Source organism: Triticum aestivum, chromosome 6D (assembly GCF_018294505.1).
Source record: "Triticum aestivum cultivar Chinese Spring chromosome 6D, IWGSC CS RefSeq v2.1, whole genome shotgun sequence".
Lineage (NCBI taxonomy): Eukaryota > Viridiplantae > Streptophyta > Magnoliopsida > Poales > Poaceae > Triticum > Triticum aestivum.
The window spans coordinates 7408603-7429748 of NC_057811.1; the positions used below are offsets into that span (position 1 = coordinate 7408603).

At 45.0% G+C, this 21146-nt stretch overlaps 1 protein-coding gene across 1 annotated transcript; it reads left to right on the forward strand.

Annotated features, from left to right (window-relative positions):
* Window positions 1–1844: 1844 nt before the first annotated feature.
* On the forward strand, window positions 1845–11095 carry LOC123142304 (two-component response regulator ORR24-like). The gene is made up of 4 exons (XM_044561279.1): window positions 1845–2211; window positions 3655–3999; window positions 9928–10013; window positions 10151–11095. Exons 1-4 carry the CDS (start codon window positions 1845–1847, stop codon window positions 11093–11095), a joined length of 1743 nt encoding a protein of 580 aa, XP_044417214.1.
* Window positions 11096–21146: the final 10051 nt, after the last annotated feature.

Below are 21146 nucleotides of genomic sequence, written 5' to 3' on the forward strand. Positions count from 1 at the left end.
TCCCGCCGGCGGATCCTCGCGCTCCCACCGCTGCTCTCCTCGCCGGCGACCGTCCAGCTCGACCATCATTGAAGCACCACCACGCCCACAACCAGGCTATCGCCTGGGGGGCGGCTGGGAGAGTCCACCCCGCACCCCCAAAGCAAAAACTGTCGCTAGGGCAACCCCAGGATGGCGAAGAAACGCCTCCGGCACGCCCCCACTCCTGCTAGGGTTCCCCCGCCGCTGGCGGGCCCTAGCCCCTTCCCGCGGCCGCCGGCCGCCCGGCGTGGGTGCCCCTCCGCCCCCCCCCCCCCCCCCCCGCAGCCTGCCGCCCGGCGCGGGCGCCCCTTCCTGCCGCCCCCTGCCACCCCTTTCCCCTCCTCCCCGTCCGGCCGCCTCCGCCGTCTCCCCGGGAGGCGGCTGGGGCGACGCGTGCCCCCTTCTACCTCGTCTGCCCTTCCTCCATCCATCCCTCCCACCGCCGTCGGCGGTCGCCCCTGGATCTGGCCGGGTGATGCCGGCGGCGGCGGGCCGTCCCTTACCCGCGCGTGCTCCTCCTTCCCGGTGTGGGGGGAGGCGGCGGCGGTGCTCGGCCGGTGGCGGGCCGGCGTCCTGGTGGCGGAGGCCGGCGGCGCTCGCCATGGTGGTGCCACCTCTTGGCGGCGGGGCGATCCGGTGGTGCTGAGCGGCCGGTGGCGTGTCCCCGGCCCAGATCTGGGCCAGTAGGGCCCCATCTGGGTCCTTGCGGGTCGGCTTCGGCGCGACCGCGACGCCCTCTATATGGGGAGGCAGGGGAGCGGCTTGGACTGTGGCAGCCATGCCGACGGCGCGCCAGCTGCTGCGCGGAGGTGGGAGCTACGGGCCCAGCCAGGCCTGTGGAGCCACGGGCCCGGTAGGCTCCTGCTTTGGCGTCCGGTCGGCTACCGTCGTGGACGGTGGAGGTGGGGCCCTCCCGTAGGCCGACGGTGCTGCTGCCCTAGTCCCGGCTCCTCTTCTTCGTTGTGCAGACCATCTTCGCGGTGCCGTGGTGAGACAACGTGGGAAGCTTCGTGTCCGTGTTGGCGCAGGGTGGTGGTCAGTTTGGTGGCGAGCTCCGGAGTGCCTGAGGTGGAGGATGGGATCGGGAGAAATCCCTGTTGGCTTGGCCGACACCGACGCGGTGGCGCCTGAGGGTGCCGCCGGACCTTCCTGGAGGGCGTCGGGGCTACCCTTCCTCTCTCCTCGCTGCGTACTGGGGGAAACCCTTGGCAGCAGCGTGGCCATCGTCACGTCCCTTCTTGGAGGTGTTGGTTGGTATCGGCGCTTCGGAGTCTCGGAGCTTGGTGGGTGATCTCCGGTGGACGCAGCGGTTGCGAGGCTTCGTCATTTTTGTCGACCCGCCGTTATCGGCATTTGTTTCTTTTCTTTTTCTCTTTCATTTCTTTTGGGCGTGATTGTGCTGCTTTCGCCCCATCTCCTATCGTTGGTTGTATCGGATGTTTGCTTTGTAATGCAAAGCGGGGGAAACCCTTTTTCTCAGCGAAGAAACCCCTCCTGGGAGGGGGGCGGGGTGTCTAGCAAATCCCTGTCTTGGGCCATACTTATTATCGGGCTACGGTTCTATGATTTTTGCAACCCACATGCATGTTTGCTAGTTTCTAAATTGGCTAAAAAAAATGCTAGTTTCTAAATAAAAGATTTAAAGAAAACAAGGTGGAGCGTGTGACCAGGGACCACCCGGTTTACCCTCATCAGAGAAGTAACGTACTGGAGTATAGTATATAAAAGCAAGAGCATGCTAATCACCAGTTACTGAACGCCCTCCACTCATTACGGACAAGCAACCGAGGCTTTGGTTACCGACTGTGACACCGGCAGCGGAGATGGAGAACGGCCGCGACGCCTTGGCCTCGGGCGCCGGCGAGGGGATTAGGGTCCTCGTTGTGGACGAAGACCCCATCCACCTCGAGACCATGACCCAAACACTCAGCCGCTGCGGCTACCAAGGTACGTCGTCCGCTCTGTCCTCGCTGCAGTTTCATCTTTCTGCTCTTGCAAGCAATATCTATACCGGCGACCTCACATTGTTGGGGCGTGCAGTGACTACGAAAGCCTCGCCCGCCGAAGCACTGCGAGAGGTACAGGAGAACCCAGACGGGATTGACCTCGTCTTGACGGTGGCGCACACCAGGGATGGAATCGATGGCTTCACCCTCCTCCAGCAGGCCAGGGATCATTACCCTGTCATCTGTAAGTCCTCCACACATGTATTCACCGGATGACATGATACATCTGTACGTACTGGCTAGTGATAGATCGATCAATCCATGGACAGAGGGAGTTTAGAGTCTAGAGCCAACGGGGCATGTATTACGACTCGGCTCTGATCGTAGTTCCAGCTGTAGTCGTTTTGTTTTTCTGCCAGCAGTAAAGTAAAGGCTGCACTGCAGTTACCAGGTTGAATGGCGAGCCTCTGGGTTTTTTGTTGTTTGCCATCCATGCAAGCCGGATGATAGCTGATGAGTCAAGCCTTGCTGCACACCACTAAACTAGATGTCCCAAAAGACAAAGAAGCAGGAAAGATGATAGCTATCGACTTGATGGATGATGATGACGTTTTTGCCATTGTAATTCTGCAGAAGTCATCCGTAGATGTAGGATTGCTCCCAGCAGTTACTACTTTTTTTAAGCGAGGGAGAAGTTACTAATGTACTTAATGTGCAATGCTAGACCTACATAATATATTTTGCGTGTTTAACGGGCAGACATATGTGAAGATTAGGATTGGGCCTAAGGGGAGGAAGCCATGATAGTTCTGCACGTAACATACGGAATAGATCAATCAATCCATGGACAGAGGGAGTTTAGAGTCTAGAACCAACGAGGCATGTACTCAGTATTAGTGGAGTTCTTGAAGGCGTCGTGATTCGTACGAGACGTAGTTCCAGCAGTAACAGCTGTAGTCATTTTGTTTTCTTGCCAGCAGTAATGGCTGCACTTCAGTTACCAGGTTCTCGTTGGCGAGCATCCGGGTTTTTTGTTCCGTGCCTCTTCCTGTTGCCATCCATGCAAGCAGGATGAGTGTTGTGGTAATTTTCACTTTTCCATCTCTGATAGCAGATGAGTGCTGTTGTCCCATGCTCCTATCACGTGCACGCTCGCGAGTCAAGCCTTGCTGCACACGACTAAACTAGATGTCCCAAAAGACAAAGATTCAGGAAAGATGATAGCTATCGACTTGATGATTACGTGTTTGCCCTTGATGATGATCATATTGCGTAGGGACTAACCTCCCCTTAATTTCAGAGAGGTCCCCTCCCTCTCTAATGATGTATAATTAATACTTGACACATCCTGTAAAATAATTCTGCAGCAGTCATTTGTAGATGTAGGATTGCTCCCAGCAATTACTACTCCCTTAAGCCCAATCCTAATCTTAATCTTCCACAGATTTCTGCCCGTTAAACATGCAAAATATATTATGTACATCTAGCATTGCTCATTAAGTACAATAGTAACTTCTCCCTCGCTAAAATTAGTGAGAAGGATTACGTAAAACATTTTGTAAGTTTACCTAGGTGTGGGATTATTGGTACTTAATATACGGGTACAATGAAAGCGCTGGTCACACACATATTCATCAATCTAGCATGTTTGTACATACGTACTAATAGACTTGCATTCGTTGTACAGTGTTCTCTGGCGACGCGACCGCAGAGACGGTGAGGAGGGGGTTCATTGAAGGTGCATGTGACTTCCTGACCAAGCCCCTGCATGATGATGTTATGCGCAACATCTGTCATCATGTCAACCCGCGGAGGCTCAACACCACCCCTACCGCTGTCCCCATGAACACCGATTCTCACAGCAACCACATTGTCCATCGGGATGACAAATCAGGGAAAAGACCATTAGAAATGGACGACTCCAATGAGGGGGGCTCTGAGGGCAGGATCACCAATGGGATCAAGTTCCACTGGACTGCACATAAGCATGCACTATTCCACAGAGCCACCAACCGACTCAATGAAACAAAAGGTATGTGACTTTAATTAAAATGTATTGTTCAAATACCTCCATGTTGGCATATATATGGTAATCGTGTCATCCATAATTTATTTCTACTTGTTCTACCCGCATACACATTTACTACATGCGAGCATGCATATTGATGTTAGCGAGTTCACCCTGGATTACGAGTATATGAAAAGTCCAAGTTATGACTCTCAACCTACCACTCGGTTTAGGATTCAACCCTCAACTCCAATGCCCCCGCCTACCGTATGGTGATGGAGTACCTACTCTCTCTCTCTCTCTCTCTCTCTCTCTCTCTCTCTCTCTCTCTCTCTCTCTCTCTCTCTCTCTCTCCCTCTCTCTCTCCCTCTCTCTCTCTCTCTCTCATTGTCCTTCTGATCCTCTTCTGCGTAGACCTCCGTCCTGTTCTCTGCTCTGCTGACATCCTCCTCCTCTCCTTCATCCTTGGATCTGGACAATATACATGGCCATTGCTTGTTCCCTTGTTGGATCTGTATTTCATTCAATGGTGGAACCAAACGTTCATTCTTCCCCAGTTTTATCCACCCACTCCAGTTGCCCACGCAAACCAAAGAGAGAGTCAATGGTGAACCCAGTCAGGTTGTCGACAACATAGGCGGCGGGTCCTGGTAATCGTGGCGGAGATGTCCTTGTTATTTGTGATATAGGCAGGGCAAGCAAGCACATGATGGCCCTGCTGATAATATAGGGCGGCAATGTCCCCTGCATCAAACTGATCGTGTTCTTGTTGGTGAACACATGTGTTCTTCCCCTTGGTGGGGAAGAACATGAGCATTTGTGGCATCGTTGACGCGATGCCCGACATCTTCACCTCGGATTCGTGTAGATCTTCGTGCACCTACTATTGTTGGGTGTGTTCCACATGTAAATAGTTGCCAAACGCTAAGTCAGTGCTCAACCCAATCAAAACAAGTGACCACCGAACAGGGAGATGATTCGTCAAACAATTGGCAAGCAAAGGGTGTGCATGAACCGGTTTTGGAGTTGAGTGTTGAATCCTAAATTGAGTGGCATGTAGAGGGTTGCAATGCGGAGTTTCCTCATATATAAGATGATGCATACCATGGATGGAGGGAATTGATCTACACATTAGGTGAATATCTAGTAGTTGATATTCAAAATATAGTATGAAATGAGTATTTATTTTGGTCTCATTTGGTTGAGACATATACTTGATATAGCACAAATAGGTCACATGTCTTTCTTTGCGAGTGCACTCTTTGTGGAAGCAATGCGAGATGAAAATTGCCGTGGTGGAGATGGAGGAACCAACGACATTCAATGCACGAGATGCATATCACCACTTTGAGGCATTAGGTTTGAATATATGTTCGAGCTTGGTTGGATTAGCACAATTAGATTATTACTATTTTGTAAAGTGTGGTATCTTAGACTTGTATGTTTTTTGTTAGTCAATGTCTTGTTTATTTATATGAATTGCTTGACCTCTTTCGAAAACCTTCCAAAGTGTATAGGTGATGGGGTCATATACCCAAGGCCTAGAAGGCATCTTCATCATTCATAGCACATTGAGGGCACCGCCCTATATGATGGATCTGGTGTTTTTCCTTATTCAACATTGTTGGAAAACCTTCCACTATCGTGGTAACTTATGCAATTGGAACATGAGTTGTTGATACCTTGAATAGCCAATGGAACATGAGCAGCTTCCATGAACTGTGCACCACTTGATGACCTTCCATGCAGTGGGTCCTTCTATGACATAGTTCCATCTGCGACCCTGGCGCAAATGCGTTGGTTATTTTCAAAACTGAAGATGCATGGGCTAAAGTATTGGTGTACATCTGTTCTAATCAACGATGGTCATTGAAATACTCAGTATTCCATCATTTGATTACATGAAAATAGATATATTATGAAGGAGAAGCACGTCATTTGTCGCTATGTGAAAGAGAAAATGAGGGTGTCACTATCCCACAATTTTACCATGACCCTCTCTGCAACATGATCAAGATGTCATGACCACTGATGATTCTTGCATCGATTGTTGTGGATGAATTATCATGGTCAATAGGAACTGTGATGGAGGGGTGATAGTTTTGGCATGCCCCTACCTCCACAAGTGTCAAGATGATTTAGAAGACAACTGATGTTGATGTGTAACTTTTTATGCTTCTCCAAGCCATTAAAGGCTGAAGGCTGGAACATACCTCAAGAAAATGGTTGTAGGAGATAGAGATATGTTGCTAAAAAGGTGATTGGAATGAAAAACGGGTTGCGGATGGGTAAGCAAACCTAGCGCACGTCACAAGGAGTACAACTCTTTGTTACGCTAGTCCCCAGTGGTATCTTAACTTAGTGGCATCTTAGATGCTATTGGTGGGTGCCCATAGTTATATACCTTCCCATTTAAAGTACATACCTCTTCAAGATCAAATGTTTATTGTAATAGAGATATAAGAGGTATGAAATTTTCCCTTCAATTTTGTTTCATCTACACTTCCACTCTCAGGCCATGTCTAAACACATGAGTATCTTTCATCTATAAATAATCAATGTATTGCCTTCACCAAAGCCCCAACATACCTAGCATGAATTGCGATGTGCATTAATGGCTAAAGACACATCAAGCGAATAGGTGATCGTATCGATTTCAAGAAGCCACATATATATGTTAAGATGTCTTCTAGAAGCGTTGCCGCCATCTTCCTTCCCCTAGGCCGACAATAACAGTGACAACCCTTTGGGAGCCTAGAGAATGAGCCCTCCCATCGTGCTTTCTCGGTTGCCATATGTGTCCCTATGGTCAAACCACATCTAAGCACATAAGTATCTTCATGTAAAAATATTCAACGCATTGGCCCCAATAGAGATGGATCATGCAGTAGAGCAGCTATCATCGCTATGTCGAAGCAAGACCCGAAATAATAGATATTGTGTGGTGATTGTAGATATCAAAGCCTCTAATATTACCAAAGCTATGCCAGTTAGATAACTTATTAAACTACTAACAAATTTTTCCTCGCCTATCTCAACAATGGTGGTGACACCCTTGAGGTGAGCTGGGGTTGCTTCCTTACTTATACGACTTTCTTCATTAACTTGGAAAATGATCCTCCATTTAAGCGAGTGTGGAGAAGCATGTGCACAAGCTTCAACAATTTTTATGATTGTTTTAAGGAAACAACAAATGAGTGATATAAACCTCTCCCTTCTATTAGGTTGCCACTACGTTCCCACATTCAAACCACATCTAGTCATAGAAGGAGGTTCATCTAAAAAGACTCATCATCATAATGGCTTCAGTTTGGCCCAAACGGTTAGTGCATGAGTGGTACCAAGTAACATCAAGTCAAAGCACGGCTAAGAGTACAAGAGATAATATGGTGGATCTTGTTGAGATTCCTGTCATGTTTCATATTGTGATCTGCCAAATTAATTTCAAGAAGTATTGATGCTTGCTCCTTGCCTATGTGAACAATTGTTGTGATAACATTGGCGCCATCCTGGGCAGCTATCCCTTTAATGTTACTTTCTTCATTACCATGGGATTCGATCCTGCAATAAAATCCTCTATGTTTCCATGAAGAGTGTTGAGTGGCAAACACATAATATTCTACCAATATTCCATTCGAACCATGTCTAAACACACAAGAAACTTCGTTGGCTTTGCTAGGTCCTAGTGGTTTGCACATGAGAGACTTCAAGCATTACCAGTTACTTCAAAGCGAAGCGTAGAATATGGGGGCCATTTTAATGGCCTGTAAATCTCATGAATGTGCTATGTTCTCACAACTATGCTACTTCAGTAAATCACAAAAGTTTCTACACCACCTTCCTTTCCTAGCAACAAGGGCCATTATAATGGGGTGAACCAAGGTAGCATCACCTATTTTATTGATGACTTCATTGAAATAGATATGGAACTATAATCATGGGGGGCATTATTGAGGGATGAGCCATGAACACAAAATATATACCTATTGGATCCAGCTTTCTTGGAAATGGAAGTGGAACTATAATCAACTATTCACCTCCTTCTCATTGCCCCTACATCCTCCATCTAGAACGTGATGCAAACAAATGCATAGCTTCGCCGAAAAGGATTCTATAGATTGGCTATGGCATGAAATTAAATTTGTGGGTGATAGGTGGTGGGCCTCAATATGCCAAAGGAAGGCTTGAAGCACTAAATATCATGCATCGTTTCATGATCCTGATGAAAATCTCAATTTCTTTTGTGATGTCAGTTCTCCAACTTACACATGGACCGGTAAAGATGCAATGGGACCGGCAACAATTCCGTGCTTGTGTATGAGTCCTAGAGGTTTAGGGTGGTTTGCTTCACCTTAGGTCTTGGCTAACTCCTAAAATTTGCACATAACAGGTGAGCTTGCGATCTTTTAACATTTGATTCACTATGCCTAGAGATAGTTCAAACACATTACTTTTATGAAGAATAAGTAACACACACAACTAGGCAAAATCAACTAATCGGAAGAGGAAATGTGTCTAAATCTTAATAACACTGCGGGTGTCTGGATCTTTCATTGGGAAACACTCGACAATATGGATGGAGAATATTTTGGATTCTACTACAACGTGCAACTACGAGGCGCATATGAAAAGTCTGAACCAATTCTTGGGATGTTATTGACGACACCGAGACACGATTAATCAGACCACAAAGGTCTAATCCTTGCAAGAGATTAAAGAATGAGCCTTAACTATGGTAAATATGGACATCCAAATGATGCCCTAGCGGTGGTATTTATGGAGGTACGTAGGGGAAATTTGTCTAGCCTTTGGAGGGGGTGTGAATGCAACCTAATTCAGTTTCATCAACAAATATGGAATCTAAATATTGGCCCATATTACAAAATTACATGGGCCTCACCCAAAAGTGAGGTGCAGATCAGCTATAGAAGGCTATGGAGGGAAAAATGAAGTGTCATCTAGTAAATTTCTTATTTGTAGTTGTCTGTCATTATGGCGGCTCCAAAGTCCTAATGTATCCACTTGAAGCACAGTTCAATCCTTGCATGGTCGCCCATGTCTCCATGTTTTGTCATGCACCAATGCTCGCCCCTTTTATCCATGTTAGGACATTCATTCCCTAGCAATACATACTTATATAATATATGCCAAATAATACTCTCATGAACAATGGAATAGTTCCTAGAATAAAAACTACCCGATAATTCACTTGGCATGCATGAACTCTAATGATTCGTCCTTGTTTTCTGGAACTTAAACATGTGTAGTTTTGTCCTTGGTTTCTGGAACTTAAACATGTGTAGTTGTGGGGAGCTATGGGTGTAACGGTCATAGGGATATCCTGATCTGAGTATGTATAAAAGTTTGGCACCTTAATTATCGTATTAAAATATGCATGCTATATTACGGGTATTATATTCTGTTGGTTTCCCCGTGTACAACTTATGCATTTTCATTTTTATTGGTTGCATGATAAATTCATTGCTTCTGTATCTTGGTCGCCTGAGAACACTACCGTTCAATGCATGAACCATTCATGAATATAATGTGGTGAGCATTATTTGGAGAAAAGTAATGGTAACGTTGCACATATATTTGTCTCTAACTCACTATATCATGTAACCACAGTATAGTCAAAATGATATTGTGACACTATGAACACTAACGTTTTGCTATGATTTTAATATTTAATTTTAGTAGAACAAAGGTCCATGCATGCCTTTAAAATAATATATACCTATTACCCTTGCATGTTTTATCTGTATTCTTTGCCCACTTCAGAATGTTGTGATGTTTTTTATTATAATTAGCATGGATGTCAATCAAGGCGCATGTTTATGACTAATTATGAATGTTAGGATGAAATAAGTAAATCACATGTATTGGTGCATATTGGTATTTCCAAATTTCTAAGCTCGGCTCTCTTGGCATATTTTGCTTTCGACAATGCAGACTATACTCCGAGAAATATGAGAGAACTTATTACGGAGGACAATAGTGAAAATGCAACTACATATAAGGATAGCAGCGATCTGCAGGTACGTTTCAAGTTGATGTTCCTTCAATCTGAAACCGAGCTTCATCTATATGATCATGAAATTATCAGAAATGATACCACCACCCCCACTACCATACATATCCTTCATTAATCTTTTTACTATATTTGAAATTTCAGAAAAACAAAGGTGACTGCTCAACTGATTGGCTTTCAACCATGCCCACGATCCCAACACACTATAACAATTCTTTGAATGACTATCCGAAATATCAAGATAGTGAGGGAACTTTCGAGTTCAATATAGGATCTGAGGGAGCTATAAATCTTAACCAAATAAGTCAGCCAAGTAATATTGCAAAACCGGTTGGTTATGGTTTTCATGGAAATGATGGCAGCACGACTAGTCTTTGTGGAGGTGCTCTTAGTGGACGAGCATCTAATACTAATAATGGTCACGGTTATACTAATGGTAATGGTGCTCATGTTGGAGTTCTAGCAAATGGAAGCATGGTTAGTGCATCACAACCGTCCAATCTTTCACAAACAGCACAACAGCCAATGCCCACTTTGAATTTATTTCCAAGTAATACAATGTTTGCCATGGATAATCCAAACCATTTAAGGCAACAGGAGCTTCTACCACAGTTATATCCACTCATCTATGACTCTAGCATTGGAGGGATAAGGATGTTGACTCCGCCTCTAGATGATGGTGAAGACCTCCTCAGAAGCTACCTTGGTGAGGACGAGGACATGCAAAACACCGCAACCACGGACATGGCCCATGGAATGCAGAATGCAGCAACCATGGACATTACACTGGGAATAACAAATTCTGCAACTGTGGAGATGACCCAAGAAATTTCAGGAGATGGTGCTGCTGGTCAGACCAATGCAATGCAGCTTCAAGGCCACGGCAGTGAGTTTTTCAACACGGATAGTACTACTGTTGAAACAGCCGGCATATCAGGTACAGGTGGACTAGGAACAGATGAGATGATGCATGGGGTAAATATGGATGCATTTAACAAATTTATGAATGAGAAGGTATGTACTATTCTCAGTATTAGCATGCCTACATTTTTCTATTTCATTGTCCTTCTAAAATTTGCGAGAACTTAAATTTTTGTCGCGGTAGTACTAAAATAAATATGCGAGCACTATTATTTCGTTACGACATTTGAGAACTAAATTTTGTAAAATAATGATACAAAAACTTTTAGCGTGTGGCTGCATACATTCTATCTTTTGTAGGTACTTTGCATTGAATAATATTTAGTTGCAGCTCATGTCTTTGCGAAGATCATCATTTCTGGTTAGTTTAGATATTACTTCACGGCTTACGGGATATGAGTATTTAACGTATACTACAAAATTTTCACTGTGCTCACCATCAGACATGTTTTCGTGCTCACAGTCAGACATGTTATAGGCAAAGCATCTTAGGATACCTTATCATATGGTTCGCATCACGATGTTCAAAAGAAGTAAAATATTATGCGACCGTATTCACTATATTTTCTCCTCACTTGGGATTATGTATCTACTCATGGAACACATGTCCATGCTACAAGGAAGAAAACACTGAGAGTAGAAATGTATCATGGTTCGATCTGTGCTCTCCCAAGCAATAAGCATTCTTTTGCAAAAACTGGCTGAAGCTACCTATTATATTACAGTCTTCCAGTATAAAATGCAGGAAAATATTTGATAAAGGGGGAGAATAATTAAGGTTCTTGCCAAAGTTAAACATTTATTCGCCTGGACTAATACTTTGGGTTGCGTACTATCATTACCTTTTCCTTGTGCCTGTCTTCTCTAACATTGCGCCTTTCTCATAATGATGCTAGCATTAGTGTGCTACTGTAGAAAAAACCAGAATTAATGGCACATGCACAAATGGGATTTTACATAGGACCTTAGAATGGTCCTCGAGTGCCAACTCAGAATGTCCTTATCTTTATTGCACTTTGATAAGTTTTTGATAATAATTGTAGGTCTGAAGGCATGGAGGAGCTCACGGGAGCAAAGTGAAATTAGAGGAAGGCACACATAGAACCAAGAAGAAAAATATCTCTATTTTGCTCCTGTATAAATGCTGATCAGCTTCAGTGCTGTATAATCTGATTCTTTTGCCTTGGATGTGATTATTTATTGTGAACTGAGATAAACCGATAATATTGGACAGAACAAAATTGTGTTCTCCATTATGCGATCCATTGTTTTTATTCTTATTTATTTACTTGTCATGTAATTTATCCCACAGCTTTACTCCATCTAATTTTAGCAACCTCCACAGTGGTGGTACAACCGACAGTGCTAGTTCTGCGGAACAGAACATGTCGACCTGGAGCTCGACCATCTTACACTGCTGGGGAGACATTTGATAACCACCTCATCAATGAAATGTCCCCCGACCATGGATATGCCTCCCTCCATCGTCTTCCACCTAAAAGCACCCGTCTACCTGTTAGCTACTGTTGTAAACTTTTCCATCGCATTTTTTTGCATGCATTTAGAAATACTATTGTCGAGATAGACTGGCATGGCGAGTGGCCCTACAATATCGAGCCTCCACACGACGAAGGACCAAGTCATAGGGATCGTTTTCGGAGTTGTGGCTGGCACGTGGGATTTCTATACAAGCTGCTGCGAGCTAGACCATCGTCGCACTATGTCCTCGGCGTCATGGGAACAATTAGGCCAGTTAACCCATGGCGAAAAGCCTTGCCGACTAGCGTCCTTGGGGCCGCCTGATTACCAAGCCACGGCTTGTATCTCCTGCAACAGCTGGCGACCTTCGCCGTTCGATACTCACCGCTGGAAGATTCTTGTAAGGCTTCCCTTGTGGAGCTCACCTGGATGATTTTGTAAACTTTTGACCTACAAAGTACGAATCGTGCTTCATTTCAGTCTTACGGTATTTCCCTATTGATGAGGTATGTGAGCAGCGGTTGAGTCCATGCTGGTATGACTGCGAGACCTTCCTCCGAGCTGTGTTCTTCTGCAATTTCATGTGTGTTTGCCATGGCCTTCGTACCACCATAGGTTGGGGTGTTTGTTGGGACCTCCTGGATTTTCGTTGATGGTTTGTGAAGCATCTCCAAGAAGTTGTCGTCTGGGACTGGTTTGCGAGCCGCGCCCATTTGGGCTAAAATCTCTTCGGCCAAATTATGCTCTCGAGTTTTTCTTCCAGTTGGTGAACCACTAAGTAGTAGGCCGTCATTTTTGCGTTCTCTTGTGCCAAATGCTTTCATAATCTACTGGACGACGAGGTCGGAGTCACTGTGGCAGATAAGCCGTTGAATTCCCGTGAAAGTCGCGATATGGAACCCTTGTAGAGGGTCTTCATATTCGGCAACGTTTTTTAAGTCGGCAAAGTGTATTTACAGGATGTAGCTCATTATATATCCGTGAGGGTAGATTAGGACCACTCCGGCTCCCAGTCCATTTACGATCATGGAGCCTTAAAACTACAATAACCAGTACTCGAGGTCAATGTTTTGTGATATCTGTTGTGCTTCTATCCACTAGACGGTGAAGACGGTGATTGCATGAGACTTGATAGCCTAGCGGGTTTGTATGTGATGCCGAAAGATAGGAGCTCAATTGCCCATTTGGACACGTGCCGCTAGGCGTCTTTGTTGTTGATGATGTCCGATAACAAGGCGTGTGATGAGTGTTATTTTTACGCTCACAACACTATTGTTTAACCGGTTTATCTTAAAAAATCTTAGATATTCCCTCCCATATTACCACTCATGACCAATGAACGCAAGAGGCTGCGAAATCCACTCTTTAGTTTGTTTCCATGGGTAAACAGGCCATACATTGATAAAAATAATCATTTATAAGGAAAGAAGGATAATGGAGAAAGGAGGAATTCAATGGGAGGCACAATAATACAAATAGAGCAGAAGGCGTACCAGCACTTGTAGAAGGTGCCAGCGGCACCGTGGCGTCCAACCCCACCACTTTTATAAGGGGTCCAGCACCAAAATCGCAAAGGAGCATCGGCGAAACCCTTTGTGTCTGCACGAGAAGCTATTCTCCAACCCTAGCCGCCGACATTTCTCATGTCAGCTCCATAGCCACACCATCACCATCACCATTACCATCACCGCAACAATCCACCTCCAATATAGCCCTAATTGTAATCGTGCCTCGCACTAGGCAACCATTGTAAGACATATTATCAATAAAGCATTCATCTTTATATCGTGTCCCATAATTTCTTCTTTCGATCCAATCGCCATGTATGAGTAATTCGGTAAGGTAATGGGTTGAGGCATAGCCTTGCAACTCGATGTATTTGTATGAGGGGCCAACAGAATGACTTTGAATGAACTTCATATATGTTTGACATAACATTGCATCATAGTTGTCTCTTGTCTCTTTCCCGGTCATCGACCCTGCAGGTACCCATGATCACATAGTGTAATTTTTTTGCAAGGGAAGTGTCGGTGCTGAAATGGCAGATCTCGGGTAGGGGGGCCCCGAGCTGGCAACACCAAGGTTTGGACACTCTCTAAGAGGTAAAACCCTACGTGATGCTTATATTGTATAGATTATGGATGGGGTATAAAGTACAGATGATCTACCTCAAGATCGTATGAATGAGTTCTAACTTCTAAGCCTTGAACGCGTATATACCTCTCTCTCTCTCTCTCCTCTACACACTAAACCCCTTGGCTTATATAGGCACCGGGGGTATCTACGGTTTTCACATGGTCGGTTACAATCTAGGGATAAACATGCTGATCATTCAAATACGCCTTGAAGTGTACGCCAAGGCTTCAGAGGTTTCCGTCTTGTGTACGCCGAGGGCCAAGGCTCATGAGGCCCATTCTTTAGTCGTGGACGCATTCTCGGCTTGGCCCATGGTCGCTGAGCCGACGTGATGTGCACCCCCTAATCCAGGACATCGTCAGTAGAGCCTGAACTGGTATTCAAGCCGAGGACTTGGTCTATCATCGGAACAACTTCAGTCTTGTGGTCTTCGGCTTCGTAGGCGAGTTTTATCTTCCACGCCGGCTTCCAGATACGAGGTCCTCCTTTTATGCTCGATCGTCAGTCTTAAGTGTTCGGACATGGATCTGAGCAGCAAAATGCTTCGAAAATCCGGGTGCCCTTTGGTAGGACCCTTTGCTTCAGGATATATCCTTGCTTGGTCCGAGGACCGCGAGTCGAAGTTGATTCCTTGCAAGTAAAGTTTTATTCTCCGAGGACTCTCGACGACCATTGGTAATTTTCACGGTCCTACAACTTATCATACCCACGAAAATGAATCGTGGTGGGCCCGGTGATCCACCTTTAATGGTAGTTTTAATTTATTTTCCTCAATCTGTGCTCTAGAAAAGGCATAAAACCTGGGGAACACGCGATTTACCATTGGGGACTCAAGCGTCCAATCGCAACCCGCCTCATCATGGTAAATATAAGGAGACAGGGGAGGTAATTTTTTTCTCCACCCTGCCCTTTTTTCCTTTGCCCCGATGCAACTCGTCCTCTCATCCTTGCTTTTAGAGCTTCAGCAATGGCAAAGGTCCCTGGCTCGTTAAAGCGACCCAATGGCCCCCTCGAAGGATACTGGAAGAGTCGCTCGGTTACCCAAACGTAGGTAAACAGGCTTGCGACTCAAGGGTATTTACTAGATCTAGATTTTACACATGCCCGCCATGGGCTGGTGACTATAGACAAGAAGGTGGTCAATGATCGATATCCAACGCCTAATGGGGAGGAGTGAATTTACTTCATTCCCTTCCTTCTTCAGGGTCTTGTTTTCTGATCCACCCTTTTCTCAGGGGCCTTCTAGAGTTTTACCGGATCCAACTCCACCATATCTCCCCAAATTCTACTCTCCACATTTCGGGCTTCATTGCCCTTTGTGAGCTTTTCTTGGCTTGAGGCCCACTTTGGGTTATGGCGAAAGTATTTTTGCCTACTTCCTTTTTGAGGGATGGCTCAATTTTCAAGGTTGGAGGAACATAAGTGTGTCGAATTGTTGGGGCAGGTTACCTACCCGGCACCCGCAGGAGGACGTTGAGACACGGATAAGAGAGCCGTCCATCCAATGCTACCCATCCGATCCCAGAAAAGTTGAAGTGTGCACGTTCAAATAGCCGCATATATAGTCTCAAATAGTCCGAATGTTCAAATGTAGTAGTAGTTCTAATTTAAAAAAGTTCAAATATTACACTTGAACATTGTCTTCCCCCTTAACCGCCCATAGAAGCTCAATCAGATCTACCTTTAGTTGATCGTGAGTTGCTCGATGCCAAATTTATTGATACCTTTGAACAAACTCTTCAAATGTGGCCAGATTCTCGTCTGGAAGTTCGATAGGATTACCAATGTTCTCAAATTCAAGACCTGCGGCAGGATCCTCACCCTCATCCTCCAAGATTATGTTGTGCATGATCACACAACAGGTCGTCACCTCTAACAAGGTCTCCAAATCCCATTGTTTAGCAGGTCCACAAATAACTGCAAAATATGTCTGCAAAACTTCAAATGCCCTCTCAACATCCTTTCTAGCTCCTTGTTGTCATTGGGCAAAGTGAAACCTTTTCTAGCAACCTGGGTTAGAGATGGTGTTCACAAAGGTAGCCCACGGGTGATAGATATCATGAACCAGATAGTAGCCATGTTGTACTCATGACCATTGATAGTATAGTGGCAAGGAGAAGCGTTTTCTTTAGTCGGCCTAGCAAACAATGGTGATCGTTGTAGCACATTGATGTCATTGTGAGACCCGTGCATTCCAAATAAAACATGTGATGCAAGTGCTTCAAGAATGATGGTGGACTTCTTAACATGACCCTGATATTGCCGTTGTAAAGTTTTTGGGCAATTCTTCCATTTCCAATGCACGCAATCAAGAGATCTGAGCAAACCTAGCCACCATCTTACTTCCGAGATTGCCAAGATCTTGTCGGTGTCTGTCATAGTTGGTTCTCTTAGGTACTAAGGTCCAAACACCTCGACCACGGTAGTTACAAACCTGACCCATTGCATCTCTGCATGTGCTCTCGGACATCCATAGGTACTCGTCCCACGAATCAGCGATCATTCCATATGCAAGCATCCGTAGTGGGGCCATGCACTTCTAGTAACCAGAGAACCCAATCCTTCCAACGGCATCCTTCTTCAAGATGAAGTACTCATCAAAGGACCAGATGCCATGGTAGAGACCGAAGACATTTTTGCGCATCCGAAATCGCCGGCAAAAATTGTTAGCAAAGAGGGCATCGGTGGCAAAGTAGTCGTCCATCAGCTTCAGGTGGTCGCATGCCCGGTTGCAGTTGAGCACTCGATGCCCTTGATCTATCCCTTGAAATTGAGAACATGCTCCTCCGCACGCTCCGCATCTACAAGCACCGCTTGCATCATCGCCGTCTCATCCGTGTAGTCCTCCTCGCCGGACAAGTCAGATGACTCAACATAGTGCGCGTATATGTACTCCATATCCGAATCCACTGCTTCAAAGAAGAAGGGACACAAAAAAATTAGCTTGGGAAATTTACCAAACACTTGCCGGACTTGGTGAGCATCGTAGGAGTGGATGACACCTGCGCGGCGATCGGTGTACGTGTGTGGAATGACGGCGGAGGAGAATCTTCATGGAGCTTGGGTGTACCGTTGGATGTGATGGACTCATCGAGTTCCGGCAGGGGTATGGCATGGCGGCCGGGGTGTGGACCGACGACAAAGGTAAGAGAGAAAAACTGAAGGAGAGAAAATGGGAGGATGGATGTGCGGGGTCCTAGAGGGGTTTGGGTTGGCTGGTGGTGTCAGAGTCCTACGTGGCTGATGTCGGGAAAAAGTACATCCGGACCTCTCAGCGGACCGATACAGATTCGGGTTGGATGGCTAAATACATTCGAACAGCATAGTCCAGAAGGTAACAGACGGATTGAGGATCCGCTTTGGAGATGACCTAATACGGCGTATTCTCCTTATATAGTACTTTAGACGTTACGTGTGTCCAACCAAACGCGTCACTAGGTGATCATAAAACCTTCATCAACCTGTAGGATAGCACCAACTATTCTAACCACGAGAAAAATCTTTGTCAATTCTCCCCATGTTTGGATTGTCATAATCTTTACTCTTCTCAAATGATAATTGCCACACGTCATGTCGAGGGCACTCCAGTCCTGACAGTTTTTATGCAATTCCAGTCACGTAAGGATGACAAATTCCAGTGACACACGGCAAGTTTCTGTTAAAAATAAACTAAAGCACGACAGTTGTCATGCTTAACTAAAGTTGCCACCCTCGTGTCACTAAACTTGCCATATAAAGCGTTCGGAGTTGCCACGTGCTCGTGCCACATGTTAGGTCATTACTCTTTCAAATGGGGGGGCGCCGGCAAAGCAGTATGCTATACAGGAAGGCAAAAATGTGTGCCTCCTAGATCGGCCCAGAGTAAAGGCTTGACGTATGCAGAAATGGCACCCTTCGATCCAAAACTCATCTACCGGATTATATTCATCCAGCTCAGCAAGCTTTTATTGAGGGTCATAGAATTGGTGATAACATTATTATTGCCCAAGAAATCACTCACTCCTTTGCTCCTAAGTCTTGGAATCACAATGCTTTTATGCTTAAAATTGATCTTGCAAAAGCTTTTGATCATATTGAATGAAATGTCATTAATTTATGCATGCTTCTCCTCGCCTTCGTTCGCAGTCATTATCAATGGTCAGGCAACTCATAGATTTAAAAGTAATAGTGGTATTAGACAAGGATGTCATATGTCCCCTATCTTTTTGTGCTTGGCATTAATGTACATTCTCTCGCTCTCAATGATTATATGGATGCTAACCACCTTCAAGATATTTTGCTTCGGCCAAATTGCCCCTGTCCACTCTTTGCTCTTTGCAGATGATCTTCTGGTATGTGGCCAACTAATTTGCAGGAAGTTCGTACGATCGCTCACAGCATTCAACATTTTTGTGCTTTCTCATGTCAAACTCCGAATTGGTCCAAGTCAGCCATCTTGACCAGTGCTCATGTTAATCAAACGGTCATTGCAGATATTAAGAGAATTTTCCCTGTTCCTTCCATGGACGACAATTTTATTCATTTGGGTCACCCTTTAATTCTTCCTGCCAAAAATAGAGTTGTTGCTTACAAATTTGTCCTTGATAGATTCATGGCCAAGCTTCCCACCTATAAGGTAATATGCTTTCTCATGCAGCTAGGTTAGAGCTTATTCGGCTTGTTTTTTATTCCATTCCGGTCTATTACATGTCAAATATTTTTTCACAAAAAAGTTTATTTCCAAACTCACTTCTATTATCAGAATGTTTTGGTGGACAAGCATTGAAGAGGACAATTCTTCGAGAGGTCTTTGCCTTAGGGCATGGAAGGATATATGTACTTCTAAGGAGGGAGGTTTGGGAATAAGAAATCTTCAAGCCATGAACCAAGGTCTTATTCTTGCCTCTGCATGGAGACCTGTTAATTCTCCCAACTCACATTTCTTCTTGTGCTCAAATCTAAGTATTTTTCGGATACTTCCATATGGACTGCTACTTCTAGCCCTCCGAAATCAGCTTTCTGGTCATCAATTCTTAGAATGCTCCCTAAACTCAAAGCTCATCCATTCTTAAAACACATCATCCAATGTAACATTTCCACTTGGAGTACCCCTTGGTGCTCGGCCTGGACCAATATTCATAATCACCTTGTTATCCAACCTGCTAGTTTCATCTATCCTGCTCGAGTTAGTGACCTTTGGCTGCCGGGGCAAAAGGCATGGAACAATGATCTTATCTATTCTCTTTTTGAGGAGCCCACGGCGTCTACAATCGTTCACACTACCATCATCTAGGACAATTGCCGAGATATTCTTGTTTGGGATCTTGCTCCTAATGGAAAAGTGCGGCTCAAAGTCTACTTATAAGTTATGTTTGCAAGATATTCAAGCAAAACCGAGGAATCGGCCTTTTCTGGTTTCGCGTCAGGTTAAAGCTCTTCTAAAGCAAGTTTGGAAACAAAAACTGATGGCCCCAAAAGTCGTCAGGTTAAAGCTCTTCTAAAGCAAGTTTGGAAACAAAAACCGATGGCCCCAAAAGTCCAGACTTTTGCCTGAAGGTTGCTTCGGAAAGCCCTTCCAACAGGCTTGAGAGCTATTCTATCTCCATCCATATTTCGAAACAGTGTTGTCGTTGTGCTCAAGACAAAAATGAAACACATTTTTTTCTTTTCTTTTTCCTTTGTGACTTTGCTAGAGCAGGATGGTTTGCGCATCCTTGATACTTTAAAAGTGATCTTTTAACGAAAAATCATCTTTCTATGCAAAGTGTTATTCTAGCTTTGCTTAATATGGACCGTCCATATGCTACTGTGCCCAATATTTTTAATTTTCTGTGGTGCATATTCAAGTCCAGATGTGATTGTCTTTTTGATAGGAGGTGATCATTCCCACATCAGCTACACATGGCTGCCTTAGCTTTCGACGACAAGCAAAAGTTTCAAGTGGCTCCCTCCTTAGATGATCGCAATGTCGTTACTAATACTAGTTCCCCTGATAGTGCTATTATGTTGCCACCACAGGAAAGCACTCTTAAAACTGATCTTGTTGTTGATGGTGCTAAGATCTATCTGATGCTCCTTTCAGGTGCTCAAAAGTTCCAGGTTTACCAAATGGCATTGGTGTCTTTCACAAATTCGTGCAAGACAAGAATGTCGACGTAGAGCTCAAGCTCAGCCCCGATCACTACTTCGCCCCTTCAAGCAGAAGCGCTTGCTCTCCTTGCAGTCAAAATTACCCAACTCTTGCAGGTCGCGCAACCAACTTTCCTGACCGGCAACATTTCTTTGGCAAAGGCAGCTGCGACCAGAACTGTTTCTGCTGACTCCACTCCATGGGCAATCAGAGCACCACTTGCAGATTTCTTTAGGATTACAGATGATCTCCATTCACGGGTGTCTCACATTTCTCCGGAGATAAATGGAGTTGCTCACAATGATGCTCGCCAGGTTCTTAGTACTGCTACTGAACCTGTCTTCAGCCGCTTTGGTTCAGCTCAGAGGAGCATGCTATGCCCTGTAACTTCTATCCTCTCTACCTTGTCTCTACAGGGCTTTGTACTTCATGCTCTATTCTGCTACTAAACTGGATATATTGGCGCTCTGAGAGCCTTTTCTTGTTCAAAAAAAA

Excerpts from the sequence above, each read along its gene's own strand:
- LOC123142304 (XM_044561279.1), top strand. The coding sequence starts at position 1,845 with ATGGAGAACGGCCGCGACGCCTTGGCCTCGGGCGCCGGCGAGGGGATT. Across the intron at positions 4,000-9,927 it reads CCGACTCAATGAAACAAAAG|ACTATACTCCGAGAAATATG; the intron begins GTATGTGACTTT and ends TCGACAATGCAG. Across the intron at positions 10,014-10,150 it reads AGGATAGCAGCGATCTGCAG|AAAAACAAAGGTGACTGCTC; the intron begins GTACGTTTCAAG and ends TTGAAATTTCAG.